Below are 22,603 nucleotides of genomic sequence, written 5' to 3' on the forward strand. Positions count from 1 at the left end.
AAATGTATGTTATGTTGATTTTTTTTTTTTTTTTTTAAATTTAAGAATCGAAAAAAATTCCCCCAAAACTTTTACTAAACATGGTCGAATGAAAATGGATGGACACGCAATCCATCTACCCGTATGAGGTATTTTAGGAATAGAAATATTTCGAATTCCAGACTAAGATCCAATGTGTTTCACTTGAGCTCGAGTTTGGAATCTTGACATTTTAAAAAAAACGGATTTTTACTCTATCCCGATGGAGGATTTGGCGAATCCAAATGGAGGAAGAAGAGAGTGGCGATTGTTAGGGGGAGGTTTCTAATGACGTGGTGGCTGAGAAAACAACCGACTCTCACTCGTTGGCAGTAAGTAGTGTGACGTCCAGGACGTGGAATGTATGTCAAGGAGATAGCCTTGAAGCGCCATATCTCCTTTACTCTTGTTCGTTCCTTTTCGTGCGATTCTATTCCAGTAACAAGGAATAAGTTCAGCATTTTCGTTTTATTACTTGAGAAATTAGTTATTACGTACACAATTTTCCCTCAAACAGTAGATCAGATCAATGATGTTTATACTGATAATGGAACACCACAATAGGCAGCCATACAAAAGCTTAATAAACCTATTTGGGACAAACCCTTTGCAGCAAATCCTCAAGCTCGGCGGTAACTACGATACCATCCTCATCCAATCTTGAGCGCATCTCCGTGGAAAACTCCCCGGCCGCGGCGTATACCTTTAAGAGCAATCCATACTCTTCGAAATTGGGCCTGTGAATGGGCCTCAGAATCTTGAAAACCCGCTCGGCCTTATCAACGTCCTTCTCCTCCAAGAAATAGTTGAAGAAAGCGGCCACGAGCTGGGGCTTGAACGATGCCCACTTGTTGGTCTTGGCCTCGGAGACGTTGGCTTGCAGATAGACGAGAGCAAAGTCGATCCGACGATTCTTGATGAAGTAGTAGATGAACCTCTCTCTGACGTTGAAGAACGGGCCTTTGCTCGTCCGGGCCGTTTCTTCGAACACCAAAGCGGCTTCTTCGTACCGGTCATGCCTGAGATATGCGTCGATGACCGAGATCGGGAGCCTCGTATCGTGGAAGATATAGCCGGACTGCCATTCCCGGTAGAGTGTCGCCAAGCCATTAAGGTCGTCGAGCTTCGACAGAGCCTGAAGCATCACCAGATAGCTCACGTTGTTGAAACCCGAATGAGCCGATCTCAACTCTTTCCATACCCTGTAAATTAATATACATGTTCAAAAGGTTGAAATCAGAATTTTGATTTATACTTTAACCTTTTTTTTTTTTTTTTTTTTTTTTAAAGTTAACCGGGAATAAATAAAATATGTTAGAATTTACACTATTGAGCTCATTTTGGTATTTTAAAAAAAGAAGCAATTATTCAGTGAATTGTTAAGTTCTTCAACATCAACTTCAATTTTCGGCTAATGGTTATAAGTTATAACCTTTTACGGAAACTTTTGCTGGTTTGTAACCTTTGCCTTATCAATTCAAAAAATTATATATTGGAGACAAGAGCAAGAAAGAAATACTCCACATATCCTTAAACCTCTTTCACATAAAAAGCTAACCCTTTCCTATACTTTGAGAATGAATACATTTACCTTCTCAATAAGTTTGAGTGGAAGATATGGACGAACTGTGACATACCTTCAACTGAAAGTTAACCATTTTAAGCACATTTATTTCTCTTACCTGTAAACATCTTCGGCTCGGCCGATCCCAGCATAGAGACTCATCAGGAAATGGAACGACTCTCTGGTGCCGGGTCTCATCATCCTCTCCACCTTCCCGAGAGCCTCTTTGGCCTTCTCGAAGAGCCCGGCTTTGACGTAGATGGTGGCGAGGTTGCTGTAAGTCGTCCAATCGAGCATCCCAGAATCGGCGAGCTCGATCTGCCTCAGGACTCTCTCGACCCCTTGGATGTCGTTCATCGCAGCGTGGCTCTGCATCGCGAGATTGTAAGTGTAGGTGCTCATGAAGATGTTCCTCTGCTTCATCTCCGCGGCGAGAGAGAGGACTTTCTCGTGCTTTCCCATCTTCATGTACATGGACATGAGGTTGGCGAAAGGCAGTGCGTTGGTGACCAACCTCTTCTCAGTCATCTCATCGAAGAGCCTCAGGGCTTTCTCCTCCATGGATTTCGTGCAATACGCGTTCAACAGAGCCCCGTGGGTGAGCTTGTTATTCTTGTCGTTGGGGCTCAGACTGTTCATGTAATTCTCGGCCTCCGAGACTCCTTTGGCTTTCGCAATGAGGTCGATTCTCATCGAGTGGTCGCTGTGCGTGTAATTCACCTTCTTAGCCTCCATCCATTCCAAAATCTATACCATTAACACTCATTTCTCATCATTTTGGTTTTCTCTCTCAAATCAAGTCGGAGTTTAAGTAATGAAGCAGGTTCGTATAAAATGTTAAGAACTTGACTTAAGAGGCCATGAAAATAAGTAAAGCTTGGAGAGTTTTGAGCGAGAAAGCTGAACCAATCAAAGGTTCGCTGAGCTACGAATCTCTTGTCAACAACAGTTTGTGCGGATTTACAGTGGTCTAAGAGAAATATTGAAAAAAAAAAAGTTGGAGAATGGAAGAGAACAAACCTGAAGAGCATGATTTAACTTTCCGAACCTGCGAAGCTGTTTAATGGCGGACCAAAGGTCGTACTTCTTGACAAAATGTCCCTCCGACAAATACTCGTTCAAAGTGTCGGCAACGCTGCCTCCGGTGCCTCCGAGAGCCGAGAGCCGACGGTACAGACTCTTGTCCTCTGATTCCGGCGCCGGGAGAGGAGGTTTAGGGCTTTTCTGGACCCGAGACCCGACCAATGTTGAGATGCCTCGGACACGGGCGCATTTCTTCATTTCTTTCTGATGCAAAAAAACTCTTTTGACTTATGAAATCTTGCTAAATATTGAGATGGGCGATTAAAAACCCCCACGCAACAAAAGCATAATAAAATCTTATATTTGACAATATTAAAGCTGATAGATTGGGAAAGCACTATCCATCAAAAATGAATTTCTTTCCTGAAGAAGGTTGTAACTTTTTAGTTTGTATTCTCTACTAAGAATGACGCATAATAAGTACAATGTTCTTAATATAGTTAAAAAATTAAAGCAAAGAAAGTCCGTAACTATGACCGTCAATTTACATATATCCATGATATCATTCCACATTTCAACAAACACATGGCCGATATATAGTATTAATATTTCCTTATTATGTTAGTATCCATATAAACACATGGCCAATTTACTAAATACTGCTATGAAATCGAATGCTGTGTCAAAATAACGAATTACAAACTGTGTCTCTAATTTTAAAATTGAAAGTGAAATTGAGAAGCGAATGAACCTGGAGAGCTTGCTCGAACTTTCGGAACTTACGAAAGTGCTTGATTGTGGAATCAACTTCGTACCTGACTGTCGATGCGCTTTCGCTCCGAAGAATACAGATTCAGAGTCTCCCAAACACCTCCCACAGCGCGCAGTCTCTTCAGAAGGCTCGCCCCGCCTCTGCTCGCCGCCGACGACATTGCTCGGCTTCCCAACATTTTTTCTCTATAATTACCCCTAATATAAATTAATTATATAAATAATCCTACACGAATATATTTCAACGCTCGCGCCTATGTCCCTGGTTTTCCTCCTGAAAGTTCAGAGAAGAGACGAGAGAGAGAGAGAGGGGGGGCAATGAGTTGAGGATTTTAAGTTTACAAATAATTGTCGTATCTCAAAACGCAACGTCGTTCTTGAAAATGAAGAAAGCTGATTACAAACAATTAATTCTGGCAACAGAAAAATTGATAATTATTATACTTGGCTAAAAATAATAATAATTATATGTAAATCGTAAATGAGCTCGTTCTCTACCGGCTAAAACGAATTAGCATATCAACAGTCAATAGAGTCTACTTTCCGTTTTAGAACACAAAATATGTTCGAAACATACAATACATGTATGATGTATGAATGATCACATGATCAAATGAATCGAAATTAGAAAGTAATATAAAGAGATCTCTATATAAATGAGCTAGGGTTTTTTACTACTCTCTCTCCCTCTCTCATTCTAAGCTTTCTTCGATGCCGACGACGGAGCGCAATGCCGACATCGGCGAAAAAAATATCGATTAATATAAATAAATAAAAAATAACAATTAAAAATAAATAAATTAATAACAATTAATGTCAATTCCAAGCTTTCTCCTCTCTCTCTCTCTCAAAAAAAAAAAAAAAAAAAAAAAAAAACTCTCTCTCTCTACTTTCCGTTAAGGGAACAACATTCCGTTTTAGAACATGGGAACATACTACGAACGATCACATTCTCAAGAGTCAGAATTAGAAAGTAATCGCGTGTATAAATGAGCTAGGGCTCTATTTCACTTTTCACTACTCTCTCTCTCTCTCTCTCTCTCATCTAATTAAACTTTCTTCCATGGCGACGCCGACGAAGGAGCCCAAAGCCGCCAAAAATCGTCTGGTTTCGTTCTCGAAGCGACGGACGGCTCTGATTCGAAAGGCGTCGGAGCTGTGCACGAAATGCGACGCTGAGGTGGCGGTGTTGGTGGTGTCTCAGTCCGGCAACACATTCTCGTTCGGCCACTCCTCCGTCGACCAAGTTCTCCGCCGCTACGCCAACGCTTCGACGCCGAGGCCGGAGAAGAACGATTCCGCCGCCGGCTGGAAGAGGAAAGCGTCGGAGCTTCAAGCATTTAGGGCTAAGGTTCGAAAGCAAGACCGTTCCGGAAGAGATGAGCACGAGAATTGCCATAGCGTGGCAGAGTTGGAGAAAACCAAGGCCAAGTACTTGAACCTTCTTCACAAAGTTCGTCGGAAGTTGGCGAACCTCTCCGCCGGTCAAGAAAACGACATTGTGCCTTTCATCCCCTCCTCCTCCGCTTCTTCTAGTGGGAGCGGTGGTCAAGAAAACGACATTGTGCCTTTCATCCCCTCCTCCGATTCTTCTGCTTCTGCATTTTGTTCTTCCGGCTGTATCGAGAACCACAACGCTGGCTCTAGTGGAAGCGGTGGTCAAGAAAACGACGTTCCGTTCTCCTTGGTAAAGTGCAACAACAACAACATTGACTCTCTCTCTCCGGCCGAGGAGACGGATTCCGGGAAAGGAAACGACATTAGTTGGGAAGATATTAGCTTCGATTTCCTGGACGACGACGCGGGTTTGGATTACTCATATTGCAACGACACCACCAACTTCCAGCTTCCTCAACCTGATGACCACCAAAACTACACGTCGTTTTGGTACGGCGGGGCCTCACGCCAACAAAACGACATCGACATCGCAGATTACGGTTTCCACTTCACTTCGTACTAGTCTCTTACTAAGTACATCCTCAATTCTTATTTACTTTTATTGATGCTAATAACCTTTTTTTTATTTTGTCCAAAAGTGTAACATATCATATATATAGTAGGAATGAAAAGAGATTATCACCGTGATTGGTATGCAATTTGTTTTCAGTAATTTCTCAAGCGTAGCTCTGAAGTATTTTTACCTGAATATCTGTTAAATTCAGCTGGTAATGATAAACATCCAAGGCTTGTTAGATAATTGTAACAGTATTGTCCTAGAATGGAAAGATCTATTAAAATTTTCCAAATGTTGCTTGTTGGACATATATAGCAATCTCATGAATATTTACTCAAAAGATGCCACATTTTTATTTAAAATCCAATGCCTTTACTTGCAAAAAATCAGTCCTGGCTTTGGAAACGCCCAATATTGTGCTGTGACTCGTGACCAAACTTGTCTTTGCCTTAAATAGTGTTTCTTGGGCTTATTATGAAGTTAATCTGCTCTGCTCCCAAGTTGTAGACATTCAATTGTCAGCCTTCTCCGATAACCCAACTTCCCCAAATAAGGGACTCCCATAAGTATGAACAATGACCGATGATCGTGGCTTTGTTGAAGGACGTCGTGGCGAAGTACTTGGCTTTAAGAACCGTGGCAGCCAAAGAGGAATGATTTTTAATGTAGTGGCATCCCTATTTTGCATCTTTAAAGCCCATCCCTCCTTTGGCTTTTGGCTTGCATAATTGCTCCTACTTTTTCCAATGCATTTTACGCTACGTCGGTGAACCACCCCACTAAAATCGCGAGATAAATATTTACATCACTTCGCAAAGAGAGATCGAGAGGCGAATACTCGTATCATAAGTTATTAGCTGGCTCAGCAGAAAAGGAGCGAGTCATTGACAAAGAATAAGAGGTTGATTCGCGGCCCGCCCTTGTTGCATGCGAATCCAGCGATGTCGTCGTCTTGGGATACCTTGTTTAGAGCCACTAAGAGCCATCCGCATAAATAAGGACAGAGTCCTTATTGTTGTGTGACATTTCCTTAAATCGTCCCGTTGACACAAAAGGTGTAACTCGGTATGGAAATACAATCCTAATCAACCCCCGCCATCTATTCGAGAAGCCCATTTTTTTTCATCACTGCGTCAACATATCCCCATTCGACTCGATGGCATGCTTTGCTCATATTGAACTTTAGACTGGCCCACCCATTGTGCCTGTTATTCTTCTTCTTCTTGAGAGAATGCACAACGAAGGTCACGATGATATTTGTCGAAAATCAACCTCTCGGAAATTATGTATACAATATATTGTATGTAGAATCTCGCAAACAAAAACCTCATAAAATATTGTCCTCTTAACATTAATGGCAATTTTATGTTTTATTCACCTTTCACAAAAAAAAACTTTAAAGTAAGATGCACCTGGGCGTGTTAACATCACAGATGCAGTTTATTCATGCCTAATTGTCATATTTGGTAGCAAATCCTCCATCAAGATTCCTACATTTTACATTTTGCCACATTGTTTCTTTACTTTTATGTTCTGTAATCATTGATTATTTTTCTTTTCAAATTATTTTTAAAATTTACCAATGATTTTAGTAGCAATTTTTTTAATTTTTATTATCACTGCTTTCAATATATTTAATTGTAACATAATTTTGGCTTATCTTCTTTAAAAGAAAAAAAAAATTAAGTTCCTAATTTTATTTTGGGTCTTTTTAGCTATATAACCATTTGACTTATAGTATTTTGTATAATAATCAATCTTTTGTAAATTCTCTGTAAATAACCACCTCAACTTATTTACGGTACTCAAAAAGACAAAAAAAAATCCAAAATAGGTGGGAATGTTTTTGGATATTTTTGTCTTTTTGAGTATCGTAAATAAGTTGAGGGGACTATTACAAAAATTTTACGAAAAGTTGATTATTTAGCAATTCTTAGATTTTCGGTGGCTTATTTAGCTAATTTTTTGTTTTATTTTTCTATGATTTAAACTTCAGATATTTCAGAATCCAGATGTGGCCATTTTCCCGGCACCGTGATTGGCTTCTTTTTTTTTTTTTTTTTTTTTTTTCCATCATCGCATTAAATATACAAAAGAAAAAAAAATGTGCATTCCACTTTCATTTTGAAAACGTGACAGACACTACAAATTAATAAATGTCGCGGTTCGTAATATTGTATTGGTAGGTCTATTTTTCAAAGGCTAATGTGAACCATCTTCGGTCTTTAATATGACGATCTCCTTGCAAGTCATATATATCAAAGTCTCTCTACACTTTATAAAGCCAAAATCGACAAATTACAGTTTAGGACAAAAACTAAAAAAATACCCTCAAAGAAACATCATCACCAAGAAATAGCAAAACCCAAAACATCCTCTCTTTTTCACACTCCGAATAACAGAAAATTCAGATGAATAAATGGATTAGAAGCAAATGACACTTAGAAGTTAGAACATCAACGAAGGAACCATCACAAGCAGGGTCGGATCGGATGTACTTAAAAAAATATATATACGCAGTCACTTGTATATAAAAATAAATAAATAAAAACATACAAGTAACAAGTAGAATAGTATGTTTATTTACTCGTGACTGACTCACGGTCACGGTATACTTTTCAGCCTCCAAAAAAAAACGGTACGGTTTACATTTCTAGTTCTACTCTCTATGCACAGTTAATGCATCACAATTTACAAAAGAAAATTTTAGTTTCTAGATAATTATCATCACCATATGTGTTCGACTCCCTATCAATCATCATCATTGGTTTTTCTCTTCTAAAACCGTATCAATGCACTTAAAAAAAAAACTACAATAAATAGCTCACTAGTTTTATTTCACAACAGAACAATAAAAACACATACTAAAAATTTTGGGAGAGGATTTCTAACGTACAACTTCGTTTTTAAAGCAAAAAAATTGACTTAAGACAACACACATGGTATGGTGAAGTTATCAATTCTAAGTTCAATTTTCAACCTTTATATTTTTTTTATGCTGCATTTACTTTTTATGATACTACTGTTTTGTTTTATTTGTAATCAGGTGTGTTGGTAAAAGATTAAAGATATTTGGTGAAGATTAATTGTAAGCCTTTTGTTGCTATAATACTTTTTAGCTACTTGTAAGTCAAATTTTTTTAATTATCTTTAATTTTGTAAAGCTTGTTATTATGTTAGTGTTTTGATTCTAAATCATTATTGTCGTAGTTATTATTATTCTTTTAGTAAGAAAAAAAAATTAAAGAATATTAAGCTTGAAATTTATTGTGTTTATATTGATATTTTTTATACTTTTAAATTGGCCCCCCTAAGTTTAAATTCTGGCTCCACCTGATCACAAGGAAGCATGAAATTCGTAAAAAAGAAACCATAAATTGATAAAAAGAAGTACAAAATACAACAAACACAAGTTATCAGACTCTGTACACATTTGGTTAGCAGCTCAAAAAGACCACAAAAGGATACAGATATTTAGAGACATTAATAACATTTAAAAAAACACTACAGTGGATCAAAATGAGACCATTACCTAATGAAAAAGAGAGAAAAACAAATAAAATCTAACCGCTAATCACGCAGCCAGGTTCCGCTTCGTGGCTTCCATTTTCAGCAAAAGATCTTTGATTTCGGCTTCCATTCTCATCTTCATGTTAAAATAATCGCGGTGGGCTCGTTCGAGGGCTTGGAGTTCATCGAATCTCTGCTTTCGAGACTGCTCGGCTTCGGCCAAGCGGAGCTTGGCGATCCGAGCAGTGAACTCTTCGTCGACCCTCTCGTTCTTCGCGAGTGCTATCCTTTGAAGCCCCTCCGCCTCTCGCCTCGCATCGTCCGCCCGAGTCTGAAACATTTTGGCCTCGGCTAGCTTCACTCTCACAATGCTCTCCAGCTCATCGAACAGAGGTTCCTTCCGAATCGTCTCTGAGTCGGCCAAGCGCTTAATGTTACCGTTGTTATTATTATCGTTCCGGTCGTAGCTGTAGCTCGGAAGTAAACTGGACGGCATGTCCAAGAGAGGGACTTTCTCCGTGTTTATGGATTTCAGCCACGAGGGTGGTGGTTGTTCTTGACTTGGCCCCGCCATTCCATTGCTCCCTTTGCTTTGTAACTTCAAAGAATCACTATCTGCAAAATCAAAGAAACTTTCTGAGCAGACATAACATTATTTTCAACGAGTTTAGCCCCTAGGTGTCCCGGCTGGAAACACTAGCAATTGCTAAGTGGGTATTCTGAATAATAGATATTATTGTCATTTAAAAAGCTATAACGAAAACATAGTCGTGATCGAATACTATAAATATTACCATTCAAAAAGGCCATGATGTAATTGTAAACGTCGGGGAGGTCGGACTTGTTCGTCAATCTCGCCGACATCTGTCCGGCAATCTCGTGAAGCCGTCTTCCTCGGGAGTCCTTGCTCGCGGCGAAGATTCTCTTGACGCATTCAAGCTCATTGGAGAGAGTCTCGGCAGACCAGTCCTTGGCGAAGTTCGTGAAGACCTCCTTGACGAAGCCGAACATCTCAGAAGGGTGGTCACATGCGACGCAGTGGAATTGCATCTCGAACGATCCGTGGGGCCCGGAAGCGCTTCGGCCGTTCCTGATGTAAGACTCTCTGAGGCCGCAATACGTGTGGCACCAGTGGAGACACACGTCACAGCCGACCCAGGTACACGTGTTCGAGGCCATGTCGAACTTCGAGCACACGAGACACATACACGTGCTGCAAAACCCGTTCTTCTGACTGCAGACTTTGCAGTCGCATTCGTCCACGGGGATGTGGCTTCGGCAAGAGGGATTTTTGCATCTCGAGTCCGTGTAGATCTCGGCCAAGTCCGAGGAAGAAAAGGCTGTGTCTTGGTAGAGATAATCCGGGACGCCGGTTTTGAGAGCGACCAGTATTTCCAACTGGGTCCTGTGAGATTTCTTCAGTGTTTCCGCGGTCGTGTCGGGTCTGTCCCGGAGCATTTTCTGTAAAGCAGTTATTTGGTGACGCTTATCGGGGCTCAGCAAGATTGCTCGGACGTTGTCCTTCAGACACGCCAAGTACTGTCCCGTCATCTCGTGGAATTTCCTAGCCATTGATTGTATCGGTTCCGATACGGTCCGGGCGATGACCGTCTCGACGAAATTAGTCCCGCTTGTGAGAATCTGTTGTTCTTGTTCCGTTTTGGAGGTGCTACTTCTGTACAAGCTACCGCTACTTTTCTCCCGGGACATCCTCTTCCGGTCGTGACCATGGCTTGAGCCGATATCGTGAGACCCGACACTGTGCGATGGAGACTTAACGTCATCGTGATGCCTTAAATGACCTCCTGAAAGCTGCTTATGGAAGCTGAGCTGCCTTTCCACTCCGTTGGACAGTTTCGAGCTGGCTGAATGTTGGACCTGAGCAGATTGAGCGTTCATATTGGGCTGAGACTGAGAGCTGTTTCCATTCATCAGACTCCTCTGATACAAAGGACCATCTTTATTACCCTTGGGCTCATTCTGCGACAAAGCCTGCCAATCAATCCCCTGAAAGATGGGACGGCTTTTAACTGACTGTTCGAGATTGTCCAAGGAATTCTGCGTCGTCATGGAACAGCTCGGGTTGTGATAAAACGACTGAGAACCCGAGTAAGAGACCGAAGCAGTAAACCCATCAGAATTTGTGCGGAACGTATTATTACTCATGGACTGAACGCTCGTGGCTCGACCGGGAGAACCGGGCGCGTTGGCACCAATGGGTAACAAAACATTCGGCAAGCTGAGTGTGAGATCAAGTGGCTCGAATCCAAGCTTGTCTTCCTTCCGGGCATCGTCACAGCCAGATTGAGCCGTTTTCTCCGGTCTTTTCACAGGAGAGCTACCAAAGAGCTCGAAACCCCTGCAACTCATCAGATCTCTAGCTTCTCTTTCGACCCAGTTGACATTATTACCCGCCACAGAGTCTTCCACATGGGTCGGTGGTGTAACCGCCACGGCCTTCCCTTTGTCCTTAAAACTCAGATATAGGCTCTCAGCTGGCAATTCCTTCTCCACTAATTCTTCGCTCACTGTGTTCTCTTCCGTAATTTCCTTACCGGGCCCTTTATCTTCGATATCCATATCCTTGACTTTGAGATCCGCATTATTTTGTTCCATTCGATCCGCAACCGATTGCTCGCTTCTCTCCTCTACTGTAACTTGTGCTCCTTCATCCTCACCCATGGCATCACCTTTCTCAACATCTTTATCTCCCTCGACCCCGTCTTCGGTACTGGTCTCCATGGCAGGAGGACTACCCGTTTTGGTGGCAGCATCGGAATCACCGCCGGGCAAGTTTTCCGCATTAATTGGTGATCCATCAACCACATTATCGGAAACTTTCACTTCACATGCACTGTTCTCATCAGTTTCCTTCACTCCTTCTTCGTCTTCCTCTTTACTCAATAGCTCATCTTTACCCTTGCGCTCACTCTGAATCTCGCTGATGTCGGCATCGGACTGAGCACCAACCGGGGCTTCTTCTTCCTCCTTTTCTGAATCAGCTTCATCAACCACTTTCTGATTGTTATCGGCCTCGGTTTTCTGATCAGAAAGCTCCTGAATTTCCCGCTTGAGCTCTGGCTCAACCTCCCCTTCCTCCATCTCGCTGCTACTGCCACTCTCCACCTGAACTTCATGCTCGCTCTTCCTCACCTCTGCGCACTTTGACTGCTCGCTCGCCGCAGAATCCTTTGACCACGTGGGGGATTTTGACTTCGATATCGACCTTGGCCCCCTCGGAGGAGGAGACCTAACCCTAGACTGATCGCTCCCTGACCTCGTCGGAGACCTCACGTCCCTCAGTCCCTTGTCGAATTCCTTGTTCCCGGCTCCGATCCTCCGCCACGAGGTCACGCTGCCTTCCCGCCGTGGCCGGTCCCGCTCCGACCGAAACCCCTTCGGAAAATCCCTCCTCGGCCCTGAAAAGCTCTCCGATCGATGCATCATGCTCCGATCGTAACCCCTGCTCTCTCCGCCGCCATCGCCGCCGCTTCCGCTGCCTCCACCTCCGCCGTACCGATCGAATCCTTTCCTCCGATCATAGCCGTCAAAATCGTGCTCCGATCTCTTCCTCACCATCCTCGATCCCTCGCGATCGTCCTCCGCCGAGCGATCCCAGTCGTACCGGCTCGCCGACGACGGTGAGGACAAGAGTCCCTTCCGTATATTATCAGGCTTATAGTAGAAGCTTCTGTGCGACGACACCGACGGTCGGATAGTGTTAGGGTTGGGATTCGGGTTCGAATTCGAGTTTGACTCCTTTCCGTACGAATCAAAATCCTCGCTCGATCTCAACCTCTTCATTTCTTCTCACACGCCAAAAAAGCCTTCCAAAATCTCGCCAACGCACAAAAACCTATATATATCTATATATTCGTACACGTATATATAACAATTATACATATACAACAAACACACCTCGGAATCGACGAAACCGATAGAGAGAGGCGAAAAAACCCTAGGCGCAGAGCTCGAAATGAGAGACGAATAAAGCAAGGCACGAGAAGAGTCTCGTAGTCGTAGAGAAGTGAAACGACGGCGTTTTGGTCGGCGGCGAAGGAGAAGAAATGGTGGTCGAGGCGTAAATGAGGGAGGTGAGAAAGGACATAATTGGAAATGGTGGGATGTTGGGTTGGGTTTACATCAGTCAACGCAGTTTTATGTTTAACCACTCAACAGTTTGAAAAAGCGAGAGAGAGAGAGAGAGAGAGAGAGTTTGATACGCAAAGTGGAGAGAGGAAGGAAAAGTTGAAAAAGTGGGACCCACAGTTGGTGGAGGGGTGTGTGTAGTGTCACACACAATTCCTCAAACTTTTGATTTTGACTCTCTGTCTTGAAATAAAACAATAATTAATGTCGCAGTAAATGAAGGGTCAGAATTCTTCTGCGGTAGGGCGAGATCCAGCGTTGGATTTCGGATGGGCCCACATTTGGGTATGGTAGCCCATACGTGAGGTACAGTCCTCTGTCTGGTGGATAGTCAAAGGCTTAATTAGACTCAAAACCCTATATTTAACGCTATGGTATCATTTAAAAAAAAAAAAAAAAAAAAAAAAAAAACGCTAAGCAATTCCAATGCACAAGCAAAATTGTTTTATTGCAGTGACACCGTGTTGTCACTTTCTAAGATTGATGCACACAATTTCTTTTATATAAAAAAAAATTAATAATAGACACATCACTACTTTAGAATTAGATCAAGTGAGACTCTTCAACCACATTTTGGTATTACTATTATTGATACAACAAATCATACTAAATAGTCACTAAGGTTGTGTTTGGTAGTTAACTCAAAAAGTTTTTGTTTTTTATTTCCTAATTTTTGTAGTTGTACTGAAAAATTATTTTTGAGTTGTTTTCAAAAAGCTGTTTGGTACAGTTTTCATTTTTGTTTTTGAGAAAGTGAAAAAACTGAAAAAAGTGTTTGGTACAGTTTTTATTTTTGTTTTTGAAGAAATGAAAAGAGAAATGAGGAGAAGGAGGAGAGAAGAGAAGAAATTTTTTTCCAAAAACACATTTTATTTGTTTTCAGTTTTCTTTACTTTTTTACAAAACAACTTCAAAATTTTTTGAAAACAAACACATTTTCACATTTTGATTTCAAATTTTTCAACTCAAAAACTGTTTTTGAGATAAGAACCAAACATGTAATAACAAATTTATGATTGGAAATAGGTAAATTTAGATTCGTAGATGGGCCTCAATTCTCTGTAACAAGACCAAATTAAAACTCTTGAAGAATTGTGATTCAAACACGTAACTAAATAAAAGATGAAAAAGCATGATGTAAAATCAGTTCGGAGCCATTTGTGTTAAGATCACTCGGAACTGTACAAAGATGTGAATTTGATTACAATAATAATAATGATAATGTAACGTATCCGACATGGGCTTAATTATCGTATAATTATAGTCTGAGAAGACGAGGTTGTGAGCTCCGGACTGTTCGGGACACGTCGTGTGTTAGTTGAAACTCACTACTGATGTGATCCCACGTGCAAAGGAACAAAGGCGCTTCATCGAACCTATTCCTAATTCAAGAGTACAAGACTTCAACAAAGAGTTTCATGGTTTGACCAAAGCTGAATGGAAGAAATATAAAGGTAGAGCCAAAAGCGACGCAAGAAGAAAACCCAACCACGAGGCCAAGGGCGGCGCAAATATAGGAAAGCTTATTCACGTCATTTTAAGCAGTTTGAGCTATTTATTTGTTATTTTCGTAGTTAAAAATAATAGATGAAGTTAGAGTCTTTTTAAAGTGTTTTTGGGCTTTAGTTATGCTTAATGAAGCCCATATGTATTAGGTATTAAGTTAGGCTTTTTAATTTTAATGTTATCAGGCCTAAATAAAGTTTTGTAGGCCCATTTAAACTAGGGCAACAATGTACTCCGAATTTGCTTTGTATTTTCCTATTTAAATGAGGTTTCAAGCTGAATGAAAGGCATCCAGATTTTTATAAAAAAAAATATGAGAGTCTTCTCTTGAGTTCTTATGAACTTTTATCGAACTTATCAAGACTAGTCTTGTGGCATTCAAACCCGACTCATCAGACGGTCTTTCGCAACCGTTCGTGGCATCAATCGATTTACCATCGTTCCTAAATTGTAGAACGATCCACTGCTGTGCTATTTAGGATATTGGGTCTCGGAGCAAGTCGATCGAGGTTCATATCAACTACTGTATCTCGAGACACTTGTCGTTCGAGACCTATTGGTGTGAGAAGCGGTTGCGGATCGACCGGGCTGACGAGCTTTGTATCTTCCGGTCTTCAAAGAGCGATTATCTCGAGCTGACATTTGAATCTTCTAACGGCTTGGTGTAATACCTGAACCTGCTAACGACAAATATGGGCTTGGGCCCAACTAACTTGTACGGGGCCAAATACTTCTCTCGTTAGATTGAGGACAAAATTCGACATCAACAACTATCATTGGAGTTATTTTTATGTAATGTTCTACAATTGATGATGTGCATAAATAAAAAATAAATAAATAAAAAGATTTGTTTTTATGATGTGTAAAAATTTAACAACTTATGCATTTGAGTTGCTCTAAGGGAATCTTCCTAACTACAAAATGAGAGTTTAAAAGCTCTCTAATCCAATGGGGACCCCTCATTTTGAGGATCTCAAACCTCAAAAATTTATTTATATTACATATTAATCTTTAATGTTTAATAGTATTTAATATTATTATGTTAACAATATTACGGAAATATTGAAGGAATGCAAAGACAATTTGCCAAAAATTAAATAAATAATATAAAAAATCAATAAAAATTAATTTGAAGAATACAACTCGATAAAATGCAAAAACCAGATAAACCTTAACCAGTATGAACACAAGAAGAGTTGATCGGAAAGAAAGCGTTGAGACCCATTCGGAAAGAAAGCGTTGAGGCCCGTTTGACGGTTTCATTGAAGTTTTTTATCACTCTCCTACGAGTGCCGGATTACTTGAGCGAAAGCCTCCCAGGATACAATGATGAAACAAGATAAGATTTGCACCACAAGACTTGACTTCGGCGAACTAGAACCAAGAGCAAGAAGTTAACACTGGACTACAAAAGAAAACAAAATACAATTTCTTGAGGGAGAGAAGAAAGCAAGAACACTTTATTTCGGATTCTGTTGGTATGTTATGAATGAGAGCTATGGTCTTCCTTATATAGACAATGCATGGAGTTGTTACAAACGTCTATTATTAACATCCAATCAAGAAATAAGTGTGCGTTGAAGGAAAAAGTTACATTTCGTTTAACGTTTCAAACGTTCAGTCTTTACGCGGGCCATTAAGACTCTGTTACAAAGAATAAACCGCTGCATTAAGTGCACGGTTACAACACCAATTAATTATAAAGATTTTATTTTATTAATAAATAAAATAATATAAAATCGGGAAGAAAAAAAAATTAGAGGGAAGGCCCAAGCCCAACCCGACCGCCCGCCCGCCTGACCGACGGCGGCGGCGTCGCTCGTGTATGGTGGATATGGGCTTCCCTAAGCTCTTGCCCCTCTACAAAACTGGGTCACCCTTTGAAACCCAAACCCTTTTGACCAAAATTGGTATATAAGCTCTCACAAAATCCACACGTGTTGCAACTGTTGTAAGAGCACTCCGAGCAATTATTGGTGTTTTCCAACACACTTTGAGCATCAATTTCTCATTGAATATAGCATTGATTTTTAAAAATAAATATGATGAATTTAATCAATTCCGATGAGTGGACCCCACTCAAATACCCGTCGCAACGAGGAATATAAATACAACGAAATTAATCAATTTCGATGAGTGAACCCCACTCAAATATTAGCCACAAATCAGCCACTTAAAAAGTATTAGTGTGGTTGCTATGAGTGAGGTGGGGCGCCATTATTCGTAGAGAATATTTGAGAGAATCAACCTCGATCAGAGTGAAAGCAAGTGCGGATGGTTTTTCGGCAGGTTTCACAACTCGGAAGTTGAGTGATTGTGCAAAGAGAGAATAGATGTTGGAGGGCTGAAAAGAGCCCTAAACGTCAGATTGGCCAAAAGCAAGGTGCGCGCACATGAAAGTACAGGCGCGCACGCCTAGTGTTCACACTTGTGCCGCGTGCCAAGGGCTTTTTGGTCTTTTTCTTCATTTTTTTTCACCTTTCTTCATGGGCTTGTCTCGAGTTGACTTTTTGGCCTTCGTGGGCCTGGATCAGGCTTCTTTGTGGGATTTATTTGAGCTTTGACATGGAATTACTTGCAAGTCACAAGGAATTTAATATTTACGAAAACGACCAACAACATTAGCTCCCCAAGTTCGTTGCTTAGAGGACTCCGAGTGGCGAACTTTCATAATCTTCCCAACAGTTTGAGGAAATTTAGCTCTCTTGATTCATTGTCTTTCAGCGAGCGTGTCGGATTAGATCTCACAGTGGTAGATGATTTTGTTGCGCCTTGTGACGTCTTTAATGCATCACTTGTATGTCTTTGATGCACTTCCTTGCTTCTTCAGCAAGCCATGTTTCGGTTTGTTCAACAGTCGTTGATTCGATTGTGTCTCAGAGGACAGCCTTTACTGCATCTTGAAGGTGTCTTTTGTTGTCAATGGTGCCTACAAGAAGAGTAGTAGTCTTTATTTATGTACATTTGATGTAATAAAGTCTCACGAAGACTCTTGCTTGTAACTACTGAATTATTAATAAAAGTTGAAACGTTCATTCATTCTTCCTTGTCTGTTTGAAGCTTTATGATAAACTATAGTCTTTAGTCATTAAACAAACCTAACAACAAATGAATAGTCAATTATAGATTTGCATGAACAAACTCTTCATGGTTTGCTTAAAATAGTATAGTCACAATCTAAGGATCAAAGGACTATTGATCTCAGTATGATTGTTAGGAGAATCTATGATGTCTGATTATGGGACATTGAGAGTTGAAGACTCTATAGTTCTTCCTAGGTATCTTCTGAAGGTACTGAATTGACTAATGCACTTCTAGAGACAGAATAAGAACAAACCATTTAACCTCTTATGTCTCGAAGTCACTATGTATGAATTGCATCGTGCTTACCTCAATCCTGAAATGAGACATATCATTTCATAGGTTACGTATTCTCATTTGAGAAAGTCAGAGTTCTAGATTCACTATGTGATATAGACAAGACCTATTGGTGAAGTACTAAGTTGTGAAGATGTCATGAGTAACTTTGTGATGATCTCATAGATATGGAATTCATGTACAAGATTGCTGAAATGCAATGTATATCACATCATGCTTTGTTCCTTGGAATGTGAATAAATGAACTGGCCAGTGTCCAAATTGAGTCATGGCTTTTTTGGATGAATCAATGTGACTTGTTAGCTCCTCGTTAATACATTGCTTCTAACTTATTCACAAGTGACAAAGGAGTTGAGGAAATTAACAGCTAGAAGGGTAAAATAGTAATTTTATAAATCTCATCTAGTTGATGATATTCATGAAGGGTAAACATAGATAATATTCAATGGATCCACTCATTATAATTAAGTAGAATTCTTTAGTAGAAAATATATTCATTTGAACCGAGAGATTTCAGTGTCAACTCTTTAGTGGAGTCAATTGACATTAAGCTAGAACTTGGAAAAAGTTTGTGAACTTTTGAGTCCAAGTATGCTAGCTCAAGCTTTGTTCATTTGAATCCATGAGGTCACTACCACAAGTCATTTGAGTAGGATTAGTTAAACTAGAAGCTAAGTCAAAACAAGAACTAGACAAGTTTTACGAAAATGGTCTAAAAGGTAATTTGGTCCTTTTGGACATAGGATGGTATGAATGTCAATAAATAAGTTTTTTGACATGTCACACGGCCATGTTGAGAATATTGGGCCTTGAGGATTAAATTTCATTTCATGGAATTTTACTTGAAAATTCTTAATGGGCTTTTCTTATGTTGTCATGAACAAATAAAGAAACATCTAGAAGCTCCTTCTAGAAGCCTCAAAACTGTCCAACATACCTAGAGAAGAGAGTTTATTTTGTGCATTAGTGTATGAAGATACTTGCCAAAAGAAAAAGAGGAAACAAATTTCCTTTAGAATGAAAGGTAATGGGCGGCCAAGGCTAGGAGAGAACAAATGAGGAAACAAATCCAAGGCCTTCTAGAAGGTAGCTTGCACGTCCAAATGGAAAAGGGAAACAAGGGATTTTCTCATGAATATGTGATATTCAATAGAGAAGAGGAAACTACCTTTTGAAGGTAATCCTCCTCCTATAAATACCCCACCTCATTCACAATTCACAACACACAATTTTAGAGATTGAGAACTTATCTCTCTAGACTTGTTGGCCGCCCATCTCTCTCTCTCTATCTCTCTAACCCTTCTTGTTCTTTTGTCATGACACCTAGGTCCTCATTAGACCTGGCATTTATTTTAGCTCTTTGGCTCAAAGACTTGTTCTTGAGTCATCGTGTTTAAAAGTGCCCATACACTAAATCAAACCATTCTCTTAAGACTCTAGTGGTAGAAACTTTTGTGGTTGCTCAACAGGTTCAATAAACTAGTGAGAGAGGCGAACTACGTGGGGAGACGAACGTTTCAACCTTCTAAAGGCTTCTCAACGTTCAAGCTCCATTCAAGGTTGGTACTGAATAAAAACTAAATGTAGTTTTAAGATTTTAAATTATATGTTCATGTACTTTGTCTAGGTTGTAAAAACGTTTTACGTGTTTTAAAGAAATTTTTTATATTCCGCCGCTTGCTAGAAGCGATAAATCTTTTCTTAACCCTATATCTATTCCAACATCTTTAGTGCATCTCAAGAGATAACCTTGGTGCTCTTAGGTGAGGCGTCTTTGGTGCGCCACTCGGGGCATCTTTTGTCATCGCAAGGCAGGGTAGCGAGAAACATATGAGCTACCGAATGAGATTGTGTCGGCCTTCATCTGTAAAGCGGGGAATTGATTTTTATTTATCCATACTGATCTCAACCTAATTTTCATATGGGGATCACAACAATTTTGTCCCCACCCATTGATTTATTGAAAGCAAAAAAATAAATAAAACCCTTGAGATGTTTAGGTGACAATGTGGAGAGGTTGTGCGTGATCGCCGTTATTTTCTTGGCGTTGTCAATTATTTCGAGGACAAACTCTTTTAGCTCTCATGTTCGGATGAAGTCTTCGATTTGCATCCTTAAGTGTCTGCAATCAGATGCCAAGTGATTATGGTCCTTATGGAACGTCTAATACTTGGTCATATCGGCGAGGCGTGTGGCTCTTATAAGCGTGGGGTCGCGGAATTTTTCGCGTCTTGGTGCGAGGATCTTTTCTGGCCGCGTGTTCTGCGGCGTTTAGTTTGCATAGTCGCAAAATTTGTCTTGTAGTTGAGGCCTTTGTCCCCCAGGTGTGTGAGAGCTGTCATCAGACTTTGCTCTTTTTCTTCGCAAGTCACGGTTTTCAGAGTCTTCATCCTCGCTACGGCGATCGTCGTGGGATTTTTGGCATTGAAGAAGTCATCTAGGGACATGTATTTTTATGCACAAGTCGAGAGTTCGGCCATTGTTCGCGGATCTCGCTTGACGAGGGAGCTGAGGAAGTCCCTCATTTGAAGCCCATCGAGGATAGTCGTGATCATATCTCTGTCCTCGAACTAGTTTACCTTGTTGGACTCTTATGTGAATCTAACCAAGTATCCGCAGATGGATTTTCCTTTTCTTTGTCTGAGGGATCACAAGTGAGCATTCTCTAGCATTCTTATGCAAAAAGCCGTTGAAGCGAGTAAGTACGGATCGCTGTAGGTCCTCGAACGAGTTAATCTATACATACCTCAGGTTTTCGAACCATTTGAAGGCGGGTCCGCCTAGTGTGAGGCTGAATGTCTGACACAAGATTACCGACGAATGCCTCTTCACGACCATCCGCATGCGATATTGTTGGATGTGATAAATAGAGTTTGTTTTTCCTTCGTATCGCCGGAGATCCGGCATATGAGAATCGTCAACAAATTCTTCGGTAAGGATGTTCGCCCTAAATGGGGAAGATGTAAGTTTCATCATTCCCTAGACCTCTTGAGTTATGTTTCACCGTAAATGGGGAAGATGTAAATTTCATCATTGCGAATATTGCTTCTGAAATCGTGGAGCATCCTAGCCATGTGTTGCAGGGGCATCAGTTTGGGCGAGTAGGGTTCATTGCCCTCTTTCGTTGGAGGCCTGGTCCACGAGGGTCGTACGGGGAGGAGTGACGTTGCTTTGGCTGAGCTTATTTGGCGGGCGTTGAGGTGCTGTCTCAAGTCGCCCGAGCGGCGAAGTTCTGGCACCATTGCATCCACGGGCTGCGATTCTAGCCCAATTCATGTGTGTACCTGAACGGGAGTGAGACTTCTGAGAGAAAGTGGGATTCGTGCCAAAAAGAGCATCTGTTGCCGCATTCCCATGTCTCGAAAGATCGAGACTCTGTGTGTCAGTATTGGGAGTGTTGCCACTCTCGTCTGTTTGAGAGTGGGTGCGATCACCCTCGCCCCTCGTTTACATGAACATAGTCACGTTCATCCTTGGGGCTCCCCGAGTGAGTGAAACTACCAACATGCCATGTCGGACCGAGAAGGTTCTTAATGGTGGCTTGGTCATTTTCCTGTCTTGTGAGGTGGTCTGTCAGTCGACGAACGTTTTTCTCAAGTTCAATGATGTAGGAGTCCTATGGGTTTTGCTCAGGGATCGCATCTACGATCGCTTTTCAGAGGAAAGTCTTGATTTCTCTGCTCCAGTCGGCGCAGAGTATATTGAGAGCATTCGGCGCGGGAGTGTGCACTTCCCGCAAATGTGTTGGGAATCTGGGTTCCAGGCATCACGATCAAAGGGTTATGTTGAAAATTTTCTATTTTTCCATGTCGGAAAAGATTGTTGTGGGAGCTTGTGAATGTTTCTCGAGCCCCTCCTTCTACCACCAAAATATTATCGCTGGAAATCGAACAACGCCGAAGATTTTGGGTGATTGACCCAAGGCCGGACCAAGTGTTTGTAGAAACTCGAAAGTCACGTGTTCCCTCCCATAGCTCAAGAACGTTCTTTGTCCATCGTGGAGACATGACTGTAAGAAGAAGAAGAAGAAAATAATCTTAGAAGGGCACAGAGGCGGTGTCTTTGGTGCGCGATATGACGCTCAACATTAGTCTGATTACTATTAGTAAGGTGGGGGTGTTGTTATTCGTTGAGAATATTTGAGAGAATCAAATTTGATCAAAGTGAAAGCAAGTGCGGATGGTCCTCGACAGCGTTTCACGACTCTGGAATCGAGTGATCATGTTGAGAGATAATTGTATACCTTTATCCCTCTGAAGAGAGAGGTAATTATAGTTGTTGAAGGGCTAAAAATAGCCCTCAAAGTCGAATTGGGCGAAGGTAAAGCGCGCGCATGAAAATATAGACGCACACGCATGATGTTTACACTGGCGGGGCATGCCAAGAACTTTTTGGCCCTTTTTCTTTGTTTTCCTCGCATTTCTTCGTGGGCTAGTCTCGAGTGGACTTTATAGCCTTTGTGGGTCCGGATCGGGCTGCTTTGGGGGCATTATTTGAGCTTTGACATGGAATTCCTTGTAAGTCACAATTAGTTTAATATTTCCAAAAATGACTGACAACACAAACATCTTTAAAAGTTGTCCACTTAAATATTATTTTAATATTTTATTATTATTTGTTTTCATTAATTTTATTTTCAACTTATATATATATATATATATATATATAGATAAATTGTTAGTAAGCATTGATGCCATATTTGAGTATCATTGCCATAATGATTATGACAC

General features: G+C 40.9%; 3 protein-coding genes across 5 annotated transcripts; 1 reads left to right on the top strand and 2 right to left on the bottom strand.

The window, feature by feature from the left end:
* Positions 1-467: 467 nt before the first annotated feature.
* LOC149389921 (pentatricopeptide repeat-containing protein At1g02370, mitochondrial-like) lies at positions 468-3,706 on the bottom strand. 3 transcript variants are annotated; one of them, XM_089623875.1, is made up of 4 exons: positions 3,421-3,706; positions 2,603-2,865; positions 1,701-2,329; positions 468-1,220 (listed from the first exon to the last, which is right to left on the bottom strand). In XM_089623875.1, the coding sequence occupies exons 2-4, from the start codon at positions 2,861-2,863 to the stop codon at positions 608-610; spliced, it is 1,503 nt and encodes a 500-aa protein (XP_089480001.1). In that variant the 5' UTR covers positions 2,864-2,865; positions 3,421-3,706; the 3' UTR covers positions 468-607. The 3 variants fall into 3 exon arrangements, with proteins under 3 accessions (XP_089480001.1, XP_089479999.1, XP_089480000.1); XM_089623873.1 differs by having other exon boundaries at positions 2,603-2,869; XM_089623874.1 differs by having other exon boundaries at positions 2,603-2,869; positions 3,357-3,706.
* Positions 3,707-4,233: 527 nt separating this feature from the next.
* On the top strand, positions 4,234-5,574 carry LOC149389922 (uncharacterized). The gene has a single exon (XM_089623876.1). The coding sequence runs from the start codon at positions 4,440-4,442 to the stop codon at positions 5,334-5,336; it is 897 nt and encodes a 298-aa protein (XP_089480002.1). The 5' UTR covers positions 4,234-4,439; the 3' UTR covers positions 5,337-5,574.
* Positions 5,575-8,685: 3,111 nt separating this feature from the next.
* Positions 8,686-13,004, bottom strand: TTA2 (fibronectin type III domain protein (DUF1423)). The gene is made up of 2 exons (XM_089623872.1): positions 9,635-13,004; positions 8,686-9,455 (listed from the first exon to the last, which is right to left on the bottom strand). The coding sequence occupies exons 1-2, from the start codon at positions 12,642-12,644 to the stop codon at positions 8,905-8,907; spliced, it is 3,561 nt and encodes a 1,186-aa protein (XP_089479998.1). The 5' UTR covers positions 12,645-13,004; the 3' UTR covers positions 8,686-8,904.
* Between the last annotated feature and the right edge of the window lie 9,599 nt (positions 13,005-22,603).

This window comes from Urtica dioica, chromosome 8 (genome assembly GCF_054948205.1).
Source record: "Urtica dioica subsp. dioica isolate 48M chromosome 8, U.dioica_male_clone48M_v1_H2, whole genome shotgun sequence".
Classification (NCBI taxonomy): domain Eukaryota; kingdom Viridiplantae; phylum Streptophyta; class Magnoliopsida; order Rosales; family Urticaceae; genus Urtica; species Urtica dioica.

What these genes read in the sequence shown, in the direction of transcription:
- TTA2 (XM_089623872.1), bottom strand. Translation starts at nt 12,644, where the DNA reads ATGAAGAGGTTGAGATCGAGCGAGGATTTTGATTCGTACGGAAAGGAG. An exon ending in CATCATGGCCTTTTTGAATG is followed by an intron (nt 9,456 to 9,634) that starts GTAATATTTATA and finishes TTGATTTTGCAG; the next exon opens with ATAGTGATTCTTTGAAGTTA.
- LOC149389922 (XM_089623876.1), top strand. Translation starts at nt 4,440, where the DNA reads ATGGCGACGCCGACGAAGGAGCCCAAAGCCGCCAAAAATCGTCTGGTT.
- LOC149389921 (XM_089623873.1), bottom strand. Translation starts at nt 3,555, where the DNA reads ATGTTGGGAAGCCGAGCAATGTCGTCGGCGGCGAGCAGAGGCGGGGCG. An exon ending in AGTTAAATCATGCTCTTCAG is followed by an intron (nt 2,330 to 2,602) that starts GTTTGTTCTCTT and finishes TTAATGGTATAG; the next exon opens with ATTTTGGAATGGATGGAGGC. An exon ending in CGAGCCGAAGATGTTTACAG is followed by an intron (nt 1,221 to 1,700) that starts GTAAGAGAAATA and finishes ATTAATTTACAG; the next exon opens with GGTATGGAAAGAGTTGAGAT.